Source organism: Salmo trutta, chromosome 2 (genome assembly GCF_901001165.1).
Source record: "Salmo trutta chromosome 2, fSalTru1.1, whole genome shotgun sequence".
Taxonomy (NCBI): Eukaryota; Metazoa; Chordata; class Actinopteri; order Salmoniformes; family Salmonidae; genus Salmo; species Salmo trutta.
This window is the reverse complement of record NC_042958.1, coordinates 15,602,714-15,615,818: the sequence shown is the minus strand read 5'-3', so window position 1 is coordinate 15,615,818 and position 13,105 is coordinate 15,602,714. Positions and strand designations below refer to the sequence as shown.

Genomic DNA, 13,105 nt, shown 5'->3' with positions numbered 1-13,105 from the left:
ACACACACACACACAACCTTGTTCGTTAACAAAAAAAGGCCACTGAATAAATTGGATCTTATTTATGTGTATCGATTGTTAGGCTGCAATATCTAACATCATATGAAGCTGTGGCGTATGGCTTTCCTGACAGAGATAAGTGGAAAACGTATGGTCAACTAATAACAAAGCTTTTTATAAATGCATAATTTTCTTTTTTACTCGAGTACCTTCTCTTTTGATCTATTGTTTGCATTATTGTTCGCCTCGCCTCCATAGGTGGCTGTTGTTCATTATGAGTAGCTTGTTGACAAATATATGATTTATCAAAATGGTTTTATACTGTCTGCACTCGTTTTTTTAATAATTAAACAACACAATAATTATTCAACGACACACGCACACACACACACACACACACACACACACACACACACACACACACACACACACACACACACACACACACACACACACACACACACACACACACAGACATACCAACTCAAAGTTCTAGTTCTATAGCGCCCGGACCTGAGGATGAGCTGACGCATGGCATGGCTTCAGTGCCTCATTCAGTCATCTGTCTGTTGGTTCTAACAATAAGCCAAACGTATAATTACACGGTATGTAATGAGTAATTAGCGAGCTGGGCCAGAGAGTCTTCACAGCCCTGTGTAGTCTGAGATATATGGCATGTTGATACTCCTGGAAGGCACATGTTAGCCAGCTTTTAGTTAGCCTCTGCTTGGTGATCAAACCAATATCAAATCAAATGTTGTTTGTCACATGCTTCCTATACAATAGGTGTAGACTAACAGTGAAATGCTTACTACAATATGCATTGCGATGACCATCTATCTCCCTCTCTCTCTTTCTCTCTCTGTCTCTCTCAATTCAATTCAATTCAATTCATGGGGCTTTATTGGAATGGGAAACAGATGTTAACATTGCCAAAGCAAGTGAAGTAGATAATATACAAAAGTGAAATAAACAATTAAAATGAACAGTAAACATTACACTCACAGAAGTTTCAAAAGAATCAAGACATTATAAATGTAATAGTATGTATATATAAAGTGTTGTAACGATGTGCAAATGGTTAAAGTACAAAAGGGAAAATAAATAAACATTAATATGGGTTGTATTTACAATGGTGTTTGTTCTTCACTGGTTGCCCTTTTCTTGTGTCAACAGGTCACAAATATTGCTGCTGTGATGGCACACTGTGGTATTTCACCCAGTAGATATGGAAGTTTATCAAAATCGGGTTTGTTTTCGAATTCTTTGTGGATCTGTGTAATCTGACGGAAATATGTGTCTCTAATATGGTCATACATTTGGTAGGAGGTTAGGAAGTGCAGCTCAGTTTCCACCTCATTTTGTGGGCAGTGTGCACATAGCCTGTCTTCTCTTGAGAGCCAGGTCTGCCTACGGCAGCCTTTCTCAATAGCAAGGCTATGCTCACTGAGTCTGTACATAGTCAAAGCTTTCCTTAAGTTTGGGTCAGTCACAGTGGTCAGGTATTCTGCCACTGTGTACTCTCTGTTTAGGGCCAAATAGCATTCTAGTTTGCTCTGTTTTTTAAATTAATTATTTCCAATGTGTCAAGTAATTATCTTTTTGTTTTCTCATGATTTGGTTCGGTCTAATTGTGTTGCTGTCCTGGGGCTCTGTGGGATCTGTTGTGTTTGTGAACAGAGCCCCAGGACCAACTTGCTTAGGGGACTCTTCTCCAGGTTCACCTCTCTGTAGGTGATGGCTTTGTTATGGAAGATTTGGGGGATCGCTTCCTTTTAGGTAGTTGTAGAATTTAACGTCTCTTTTCTGGATTTTGATCATTAGCGGGTATCGGCCTAATTCTGCTCTGAATGCATTATTTGGTGTTTTACGTTGTACACGGAGGATATTTTTGTAGAATTCTGCACGCAGAGTCTCAATTTGGTGTTTGTCCTATTTTGTGAATTCTTGGTTGGTGAGCAGACCCCAGACCTCACAACCATAAAGGCATTGGGTTCTATAACTGATTCAAGTATTTTTAGACAGATCCTAATTGGTATGTCGAATTTGTTGTTCCTTTTGATGGCATAAAAGGCCCTTCTTGCCCTGTCTCTCAGATCGTTCACAGCTTTGTGGAAGTTACCTGTGATGCTGATGTGTAGGCCAAGTTTTTTTGTGTGCTATAGGGCAACGGTGTCTAGATGTAATTTGCATTTGTGGTCCTGGCGGCTGGACCATTTTTGGAAGACCATTATTTTGGTCTTACTGAGATTTACAGTCAGGGCCCAGGTCTGGCAGAATATGGGCAGAATATCTAGGAGATGCTGTAGGCCCTCCTTGGTTGGTGACAGAAGCACCAGATCATCAGCAAACAGTAGACATTTGACTTCAGATTCTAGTAGGGTGAGGCCGGATGGTGCATACTGTTCCACTGCCCTCGCCAATTCATTGATATATATGTTGAAGAGGGTGGGGCTTAAGCTGCATCCCTGTCTCACCCCACGGCCCTATGGGAAGAAATGTGTGTGTTTTTTGCCTATTTTAACCGCACACTTGTTGTTTGTGTACATGGATTTTATAATGTCTTCGGTTTTCCCTCAACACCATTTTCCATCCATTTGTAAAGCAGACCCTCATGCCAAATTGAGTCAAAGTTTTTTTTTTTAACTCAACAAAGCATGACAAGACTTTGCCTTTGTTTTGGTTTGTTTGTCAATTAGGGTGTGCAGGGTGAATACGTGGTCTGGCGTACGATAAATTGGTAAAAGGCCAATTTGATATTTGCTCAGTACATTATTTTCACAAGCCTGCTGTTAATGATAATGCACAGGATTTTCCCAAGGTTGCTGTTGACGCATATCTCACGGTAGTTATGGGGTCAAATTTGTCTCCACTTTTGTGGATTGGGGTGATCAGTCCTTGGTTCCGAATATTGGAGAAGATGCCAGAGCTAAGGATGATGTTAAAGAGTTTTAGTATAGCCAATTGGAATTTGTTGCCTGTATATTTTATAATTTCATTGAGGATACCATCAACACCACAGGCCTTTTTGGGTTAGAGGGTTTTTATTTTGTCCGGGAGTTAATTCAAGGCAATTGGGTTCTGGTAGTCTTTTATAGTTTTTCTAAGATTTGTATTTGATCATGTATATGTTTTTGCTGTTTGTTCTTTGTTATTGAGCCAACAAGATTGGAGAAGTGGTTTACCTATACATCTCAATTTTGGATAGATAATTATTTGTGTTGTTGTTTGTTTAGTGTTTTCCAATTTTCCCAGAAGTGGTTAGAGTCTATGGATTATTCAATTATATTGAGCTGATTTCTGATGTGCTGTTCCTTCTTTTTCTGTAGTGTATTTCTGTATTGTTTTAGTGATTCACCATAGTGAAGGTGTAGACTCAGGTTTTCTGGGTCTCTGTGTTTTTGGTTGGACAGGTTTCTCAATTTCTTTTTTAGGTTTTTGCATTCTTCATCAAACCATTTGTCATTGTTGTTCATTTTCTTCGGTTTCCTGTTTGACATTTTTAGATTTGGTAGGGAAGCTATCAAATGTTTTGTCCAGGAAGTTGTCTAAAAGGGATTGAATGTGATGTTGCCTAATTGTTTTTTGGTAGGTTTCCACACTACATTCCTTCCATCTATAGCATTTCTTAATATTACTCAGTTCTTTTGGCTTTGATGCCTCATGATTGAGTATTGCTCTATTCAAGTAGACTGTGATTTTGCTGTGATCTGATAGAGGTGTCAGCGGAATGACTGTGAATGCTCTGAGAGACTCTGGGTTGACGTCAGTGATAAAGTAGTCAACAGTACTACTGCCAAGAGATGAGCTATAGGTGTACCTACCATAGGAGTCCCCTCGAAGCCTACCATTGACTATGTACATACCCAGCGTGCGACATAGCTGCAGGAGTTGTGACCTGTTTTTGTTTGTTATGTTGTCATAGTTTTGACTAGGGGGTTATATGGGGTAGGGAATGCTGTCTCTCTCTCTCAATTCAATTCAATTAAAGGGGCTTTATTGGCATGGGAAACGTATGTTAACATTGCCAAAGCAAGTGAAGTAGATAATATACAAAAGTGATATAAACAATAAAATGAACAGTAAACATTACACTCACTCTCTCTCTCAGCTAAGGAAGCACCTAAGAGAGAAGAGAGCTGCATTTTCCTTTCTTTTCCGGAGGGAGGGGAGAGGAGACCGTGGGACAGTGGGGGAGGGCCATAACACTCCATGAATGAGATTGGGCGCATTTGCTCTTACACCCTCCACAACTGTTCAATTTATGAATCTGGATTACCAGAATGTGCTAACAAGTAGCCTTGCTATCTCCATATTTAGCTTTTTTATACTTTTTCCCAAATCATAGTTGACATATAGTTGACACAGTAGGACTATTTGCATTGTAGGACTATTTACATTGACCCCCCTCCCCCATTTTTAGCTGCCGCTACTCTCTGTTTATTACCTGTGCATAGCCACTTTACCTCTACCTATATGTACATATTATGTAAATGATTTTGACTAACCTGTACCCTGCACATTGACTCTGTACTGCCTGTACATTGCCTGGTTACTGTTATTTTATTGTTGCTCTTTAATTATTTATTATTGCAGTTTTTTTTTACTTCAGTTAAATTTAGTAGATACTTTCTTAACACTTATTTTTCTTAAAACTGAATTGTAGGTTAAGGGCTTGTAAGTAAACATTTCACTGTAAGGTCTACACCTGTTGTATTCGGCGCATGTGACACACAATTTGATTTGAAAATAAACACTACCAGGCCGGTCCTGCCACTCTGCAGCCGGCCTCGGTGTGTCTCAGCCTCGTCGGAGTGGAAGGGGGACGTCCCTATACAACCTCAGGCCTGGAGGATTAGTTAATGGGTTGCACAATAGAGCTATACACCATCCATAGGCTACACACAGCATATTTCCTAATTCTAAGACCCATTGGCGTCCTTATGAATGATTTATTGGTACGTTGATAGGTAACAAATCGCTAGACTACAGGCTATATCCCTGTTCATAAAATAGACAGTGTTCATTTATTGTGCTGTGATTTGTGATATGTTTTAGATTTGAAAGAATGTTGAAATTTGACAGACGAATAGCCTATTGCACACGAATATTGTTGGTCATCAAAAATTGATGCACCAATTATTTGATTGAAATGTTGTTGTTTTTAATTGAGGATCAATGTTAGATCAGATAGTACAATTATTATTAAAAAATGTTGATGAAATAATCATGCTGAAATTAAAACTATGTTACCCCTCCACTGTCAATGAAATACAGTAGCCAACTGATTATGGACTATGTTTGATTGTAATGTAGGCTATATTAAATGATTGTATAGAACTAGGCCTATATTAAATTACATTTCACATCAATTAAATTATTGATTTAAATAAAAGCTGCCTATAATAGCATGACGGGGCTATTAAGCTGGTAGAGATTGTATAGTGGTAAATTAATTGGTCTTTGAAGTAAAGACTAAGTTGCAAGCTCATTGTTGAGCTTCCCCTAAAAACATGAGAAAGTCAAATGCATGACATGCACGCGAAATTATGTGTAATATACACGAAAAATCATTTTGTGTGTGTGTGTGAAATAAGCCTCCGTCCAAAACGTGTGGCATTCACGAAAGGTCAAGGAAATGGGTCTTGTGCTTAGATCTGACAATAAATCACGTTCTCCACATCTACTGGAGCAGTGGTGATGCGTCAGACACTACTGTGGCAAAAGCCTGCATACCTATTGGACATAGGCCTACATCCTCTCCTCTCTGGTGCCCCCCCCGCCACAACACGCTCACACTTCGGGCTCAGATTGCATGTAAAATCGCATTCTTAGGGGGGATCCGACCCAGAGAATTTATTTGTTTTGGCATGGCTAGTGAATTTGTGCCGTAAAAAGCCTATCTACAAGTGCCTCGACCAAGTGTATCCATAAAACTCAATGCAAAACAAATGACTTGGGGCAGGGTGGGGAAAGGGACATGTTTAATAAAATACACACTATGAGTTGGCTGTTAGAGAAGCAAGTTGGTTTCAAGGGTTAAGGTTTTGGGATTTCAGAGTTTGGGTAGAGTGAAGCACTTTCAGAGCAACGGGTTTTCTTTCTACCAGCATTGCTTTTTAAGAAATCAACCGAAACACGAACGGGAGTTATTCAGCTATTTATTCACGGTTGACAGATAGCCGTTTTGTGGTGTGGTTTTCCCACATGGGAAACATGCGCACTCACATACACCTAATATAATAGCTACACCACAGGTTTTAAAGTCGTGTGCCTCAACATTTCCACGTGGGCATATTTTGTTAAAAGAACTGCATATACGTTCGTAATGGGAGGCCGATTTATGTAGTTTAATCCTCAAATATTCTACTGGCTGTTCGGCCCATAGGCCTGTATTTTTTTCTTCGTATTCACTTCACAAGTCTCTCAAATAGACTATACCTGCGTGCAACCACATCCTGCAGGCTATAAAGGCCAAGAAAAGGCTTTAGAAGTGTAAACGAGAGGGAAACATTACTCTTGTTCTTTGTTCTTTGTTCTGCATCGTTTTCCGAGAAAAGCGCGGACGTGTGTGAGTGCGTGCGCATGTGTGTGTGAATGACTAAGTGTGTGTGTTTGTCCTCTTACCTTCCACTCGCTCTAATCCGCCAATCTCCTCCATTTGCGCAACCATGTCTTCGCCAAAAGCACACGTGCACATTACAACAAACATATCTATCCGCCCGAGTGATGAATGTGCGCCCCGGGAAAGGCAGGAGGCTAGTCTGACAGTCGGGTCTCTGGTCGCGGTATTCCCCGGTATTATCGAGCTTCCATGCAGCTCGCTGATGTGCCGCTCTGGGGCGTGAGTCATCTGCAGTCCACCGGCCTGACCGGCTGAGCTCAGAGGGAGAGAAGAGAGGGACCGAGGGGGCTCCTCTCACAATGGGCCGGAGAAACGCAGCAACAGTAACCACAACTTCTGAATAGCCTGTAGCAGCTGATGGGAATATCGATGTTAAATAGGCTACAGAACTGCAACACAAAACGAAAGAGCAGCCCAAACTTTTAGCCTATATAAGCAAACAACGTGTAATGGGTAAACAAATGCGTGGTTAGAAAATTTCGAACTTTTAAACTTCAAACGCTATCCAGAGCAAGAAAATACCGAGCTGCAATAGGGTGGTTCATAAAGAGCACAGGGGAAAAGCACGGACCATGAACAAATACTCAATATACATTTTTGTGTTTCAAATAAAATAATATTTTTTTTGTATTTTGATTCATTCTTTAAGGCTGTATAAAATGTTGGCCTGTATAAAAAAGATGCGCTGTAGGCTTTCCCATACCCTAAAATTACACAAATGAAATTCACAGTAGGCCTAATTTACCTTGTTAAACACAATAATGATTCGAGGGTCTTTAGCCTACAATATCAGTGAAATTAGGCTATGGGTTGTAGACTATAGGTTTGGTAACGGGTTAAATACAAAAAATCAGTCTGTCACATTTTTGAATTGCTCTTTGGGTTGATCGGATGGGGCACATGCGTCTTTTCTGCATCATCACATCATTTAAATATCTGTTGCAAGACGACGCGTCATTGATTAATTCAGGGAACGTCCATAAATGTATATTCAAGTCAATTTAAGAAATTCTTGGAGAATGGATCGATGAGTAGGGGCCTACAAATCATCGTGTCAATTTCTGCATACTTTTTGATAGCCCTATACATGATTCCCCCTGACCCTGTGAACGTGTCACTTTACTTTATTATTGTTTTATTCATAACAGGATCGTTAACCTATGACAGCAAACATTTGTGTTATAAGGGCTAAAAACGTCCAGTGTCCAATCAGACTAGATTTATTCTGTTTGCCTGTAAACTCCGTGATTTGCTATGGCGACATTCCCTCAACCCGACAACAGACAGGCCTTATATTTCGGTCTGTCTGCTAACTTCTTCAGGCCGAGTGACTTCAGACAATGTTCCGAACAGAACAGTGATGACATCTGTATAAAGTATTGATGAAACTATGAACGTTTTTATATCTGCAAGGCGAGATCAAACCATATGTTTTATCTGCAGCGTAGCCATAGCGCGGGTAAATGCATAGAACGTCCAACCAAACATTCTCCAGCCCGGCTATCTTTGGCTCTCTGTGGCCGGGCAGAGCTGGAGAGGTCGAGCCGTAATCCCCACGGATCATGCCTCAGGGTGGAGCTCAGCTAACAGAGGACCCTTCTCCTTTGTCCATCCGAAGGCAAAACAATTATCCACACACACACCTCAAAAGCTATAGAATACTTTATGCATGATAACTCGGTTCACTGAAGATGGTACAATTGGGAAAAGTCATGATGTGGGCTGGGTTGGATTAAAGTTGCCCCCCCCCCCCCCACACACACACACACACACACTAGCAGCGAGGTGAAAGACCAAGTATCTCATGCATATTGTGCCTTCCTCCTTGCCTGCTTAGTACATATAGGCTACTTACCACGTATATACGCTACACACACAATTCAGGTGGAACCGAAAACCTCTTAATGACGGTGCGTACAGTTCAGCATCGATAATAATATCAGGCCATTTGGTCTCCCGACTCTGCGGCCTGTTGACACCGCTCAGCCCTCGATCTCAGCAGGGAGCTACAGGCCGGGATGTGCTTCCACTTGTACCTGGCCCTGGATCACAGGCTGCTAAGTAAACACACGTAAATGAATGTGCAATAGTGGTTTAGAAGCGCCTAAAGACTTGATAATATATGGCCCATAGAACCGGCTGTGTAGGACTGAAGCAGAGTAGTACAAAAAATGAGTTTCTGTGGAGGTGAGACTGGAGTTCTTATATCGGTAATATGACTGAGTCATCCATTGAATAGGGTAAATCATCACAATTACAACAACCACTTCGTTGACAGTATAGCCTATATAACAATAACAAACAAATAGGCTAAATAAATAAACAAAGAAAACACTACCCAATATAGCCTACTTTTCACAAATAACCGAAGTACATTGGAGCTCCTTAGTGGAAAAGCACCAACCAACAATGCGTTCTTTATATTGTTATGGAATTAAACTGCAAGGACAGGATGTAGAATTCCAAAGTTCTCCCCTCTCTCTCACGCCCCCTCGCCCCTTTTCTTACCTCCTCCCCTCACCACAATCCTCTGCAACTTTACATTTAAAAATTGTAACCTTTATCTAACTAGGCAAGTCAGTTAAGAACACATTCTCATTTACAATGACGGCTTACCCCGGCCAAATCCGGACGACTCTGGGACAATTGTGCGCCGCCCTATGGGACTCCCAATCACGGCCGGAGGTGATACAGCCTGGATTCGAAACAGGGACTGTAGTGACGCCTCTTGCACTGAGATGCAGTTACTTAGACCGCTGCGCCACTCGGGAGTATTGGTTTAGTATTGGTGAAGTATTTATAGACACAGATTATATAGCCTATACCAATGTTATGCCTCACTATGGCTATTCTAACCCGCGACTATGTGCCTCAGAAACATTTCCCATGATTTGCACGTTCTCTTTTCGCTAATTTCACAATTCAACGAGTCCGTATAGCGCCATCACCGGTCATTTCTCCAGATCATCTGCGTGCTCCGTGAGAGCTGCAGCTCGGCAGCGAAGCATAGGCCTATACCGTACATTTACCAAAATTAGCGACAAAACTAAGGGAAATATACTTGTACAGATTAAACCGTCATCATTAATGATCATATATATCTCCTATGCATGCTTGTTGTCTCACACGAACACACACCAACAACAACAACAGCAACAATTAACAACCCATTACAGGCCTCTTTACATTAGGAGCAGGGCGCAGTTGAGTGATGATATGGCACAGTGTGACATTTCTCCTCTCAGCTTCACCCCGCTCTGCTCTCAGAATATCAACCCATTATCAACATGTGCATGATAGAGCCTTGTGTGTGTGTGTGTGTGTGTGTTTTACCAAAATGCATACTGATATGCCTATGTTCAATAGGCCTATAATAAAACCTGATATTAATTATTATCACGTTTGCAGAAGAGGCCTTGGGGAAAAGCAACTCTGAGCGTGCACTTTTACAGCAAGTGAAAGCAAGAGCTTTTCCCCGGCTAATCGTCTGTCACGTTGTTCATGTTTTTATCGTGGTGGACCAGGGAACAGCAGACTCGGTGGCTGGGATAGAAATAGCATATCTATCGGTTTAGAATAGGAGCGCGAGAAAGACTGACCATTAATACTGGGGTGAACGTCAATGCACGCTGACCCAATGTCTCTCCAAGCCTGAAAAGATACAAATACAGCTTATGGAACAACGCGGACTGTGAAGAGATACACACACGCATACGCACACCCATGCTATGGGGATCCTTAATAAATACAAAATGTAAGAGGAGGGCACACAGACACACACACTGACCATTCACCAAGTTTGCAACCTAAATGCATTCAGCAAAATGTAGAATGGTTTCGAAAACTAATCAAATGTAACAATCAAATCTGACAAAATGGTGTATGTAGGCCTATGTTTGTATTCATTCTGAAATAATAAGCCACACATGCATATATGTGTCGCTATGCGTAAAGGTTTGGCTAAATCGTTCTTAGAATGAGATCTCCTTTCACCCTTGAAATTCACGAAATGACTAAAAAAGCTCATGCTTAAGAATAATTTCCTCGAGTACCCCGACATAACTCTAAATTTGGGAGTTCAAACAGCGTTCTACTCAGGTGAAAAATGTAAATCTCTTTGTCTGAGTCCATTTGAAAGAAGGTTACAACAAACCTTCACAATAGAATTAGCAAGGGGGTTAGACAGATTGACAGACGTCTGAATTCAAACATGTCTGAATTCAACCATGGGAATTATATGCCATCTATTGGCCTATATTTCTTTGAAATTATATTTGTGCTCTCAATAATCCCACGTTGTTTGACTGACAGCGATATAGGCATAACGTATTTAGGCCTACTAGCAGGATATAGAAGACGACTTGAGCGTTTCAGCAACTTCAGCTATACCACTTCGTCTGTTAAAAAACAATATTGAAATATGAACTTGTCATAGCGGCATTATTTAGCATGCTTAACAAACGGAGGTGGAGGTACAATAGTATGGTAATCAACCGGGGGGGTTGAGAGGGGGGTGTCATGGGGTGGAATATCCATTTTTATTGCGTCACCTGTCAGCGGCGTCCAATAAGCTTCGAGTCTGAGGGCATTAATTGATGAAGGTGTCTCCGGGCTCGTGCACTTCCCCTCTGTCATTTTATTTGTGGCTAACCCCGAATCCAGGAGAGCAGCTGCATTTTGGCTCTTATTCTCTCTCTCTCCTTCCATCCCTCCCACCCCCTCTCTCTCTCTCTCCCTCCCTCTCTCTGTGTAGCTCTCTCCCTACCCCTCTCTCTTTTTTATCCTCTGGTTGTGGCAGTGGTATACACCTTCCTGTCGTGCTGCCGGTCAGAGGGAGTGAGCCGGAGAGGAGGAGAGACAGGGGATAGCAGACAGCCAGCAGCCGGCCTGGCGTTAATCCCTCGCGTTCCTCCACCATGCCTGGTCCGGGGCAGCACCCGGGGACTGATGCTGTGAACCCATCCGATACCACTCCATTTAACTCAGCATCTCAAAGTTTGCCTGTTCATGACGCAGCGTGGAGGTAGGCTACTAGGACGCATCAGCAGCGGCCGGCGCGTCAGAATGCCTTGAGCTCAAAACAGGGAGTTTATTCCTTTATTTTCGTGGCTGCATGAGTACAACTGACCGAGTTAAATGCTGAGATTATTACAGTAGAGAGTGAAAAGCAACATGGGAGACCTGAAGTTTGGGTTTGAGAAAATGCAGGGAGTGAGACTGGGATACCTGCTGATAAAAGGAAAACAAATGTTCGCCCTCTCCCAGGTCTTCACCGACCTGCTGAAAAATATTCCCCGAACCACCGTGCACAAACGCATGGATCACCTGAACGTTAAAAAACACCACTGTGATTTGGAGGAGTTAAGAAAGCTCAAAGCAATCAATTCTATTGCTTTCCACGCGGCTAAATGTACTCTGATATCACGAGAGGACGTAGAGGCGCTTTATTTCTCCTGCAAAACGGAGCGCGTGTTAAAATCCAACAAAAGAAAAGCAAAGAAGGCCAGTTTACCGGAGGGTGTGGGCGAAGGCAAGCTCAACGCAGACACGCACCCTGCCGGGTTATGGAGGGAGAAAGTTTGGTTAAGTTTGCACAGCGTTCCACAGACTCTGTCCCTCAAAAACAAAGCCGGCAGGAGAGAACAACCAACCTTGCACCCCGACTCCAATCTACCTCAAATTTACAATAAATCCCTTGGTCGGGATTACTCCTCTGTCACCAAATCATCATGTAAACCCTTTAAAAACTATGAAACCGCTCAAATACCGAGCAATTGCGTCGCGTTTAGCCAGGGACACTCGTTTTTCCGGAGTGTGGTGAGCCGGCAACCAGTGTTGTTTCAGTCCGCCATTGCTGCTCAGTCCAGGCTCTCTGCAACCGGCGACCTACTTCACAAAAGGAAGAGGAGGCGCGAGGGGGGCGGCGGCAGGGATATGGGCAGCAGCGGCGCGAGGCAGTCATGGAGCAGGAGCAGACACACACACTCACACACTTATTCTCACACACACCACCCGGTGCTCCTCGTGCAGCCCAAGTGCTGCAGAAAGCCCAACACACACTACAACCACAACCGGACAACTCTGAGCCATTCTGACATTGGACACGAGTTTTACCTCGACCACCACGCTCACCATCATCGTCAGCCGCATCAACATGTGGCGGGGTTCCCGGAGAGTTACAGCAGTGACACGGAGTCCAGTTGCTACTCAGAGCGGCTCAACAACGACTCCGACTTCGGCTCCAGTTTATCGACCAGCAGCAACTCTGGGACCTCTGATGAGGAGGATGAAGAGGAGAGCCCATTGGAGAGCTCTGAGGTCAGTTCTGATGAGGAGAGTTCATCTCAGTCTGACAGCAGCTCTGTGTCCAGCCAAGTGTCTGTCCAGTCTATCCGCTTCAGGAGGGCCCGGTTCCCCTCTCTCAACACCACCAAAAATATCACCACTAGAACTCTGCCTAATGCTCAGTCTCTCTCCACC

At 42.7% G+C, this 13,105-nt stretch overlaps 1 protein-coding gene across 3 annotated transcripts in view; it reads right to left on the bottom strand.

The window, feature by feature from the left end:
- The window catches only part of mllt10 (MLLT10 histone lysine methyltransferase DOT1L cofactor), a gene marked incomplete at its 3' end in the record, with an annotated part of 66,661 nt that extends 53,883 nt beyond the window's left edge, over positions 1 to 12,778 (bottom strand). For 2 of the 3 annotated variants that reach the window (XM_029696480.1, XM_029696501.1), the window contains 1 exon segment: positions 12,758 to 12,778. In XM_029696480.1, the coding sequence (XP_029552340.1) occupies positions 12,758 to 12,775 (18 nt within the window). 3 annotated transcript variants of the gene reach the window in all.
- Positions 12,779 to 13,105: the final 327 nt, after the last annotated feature.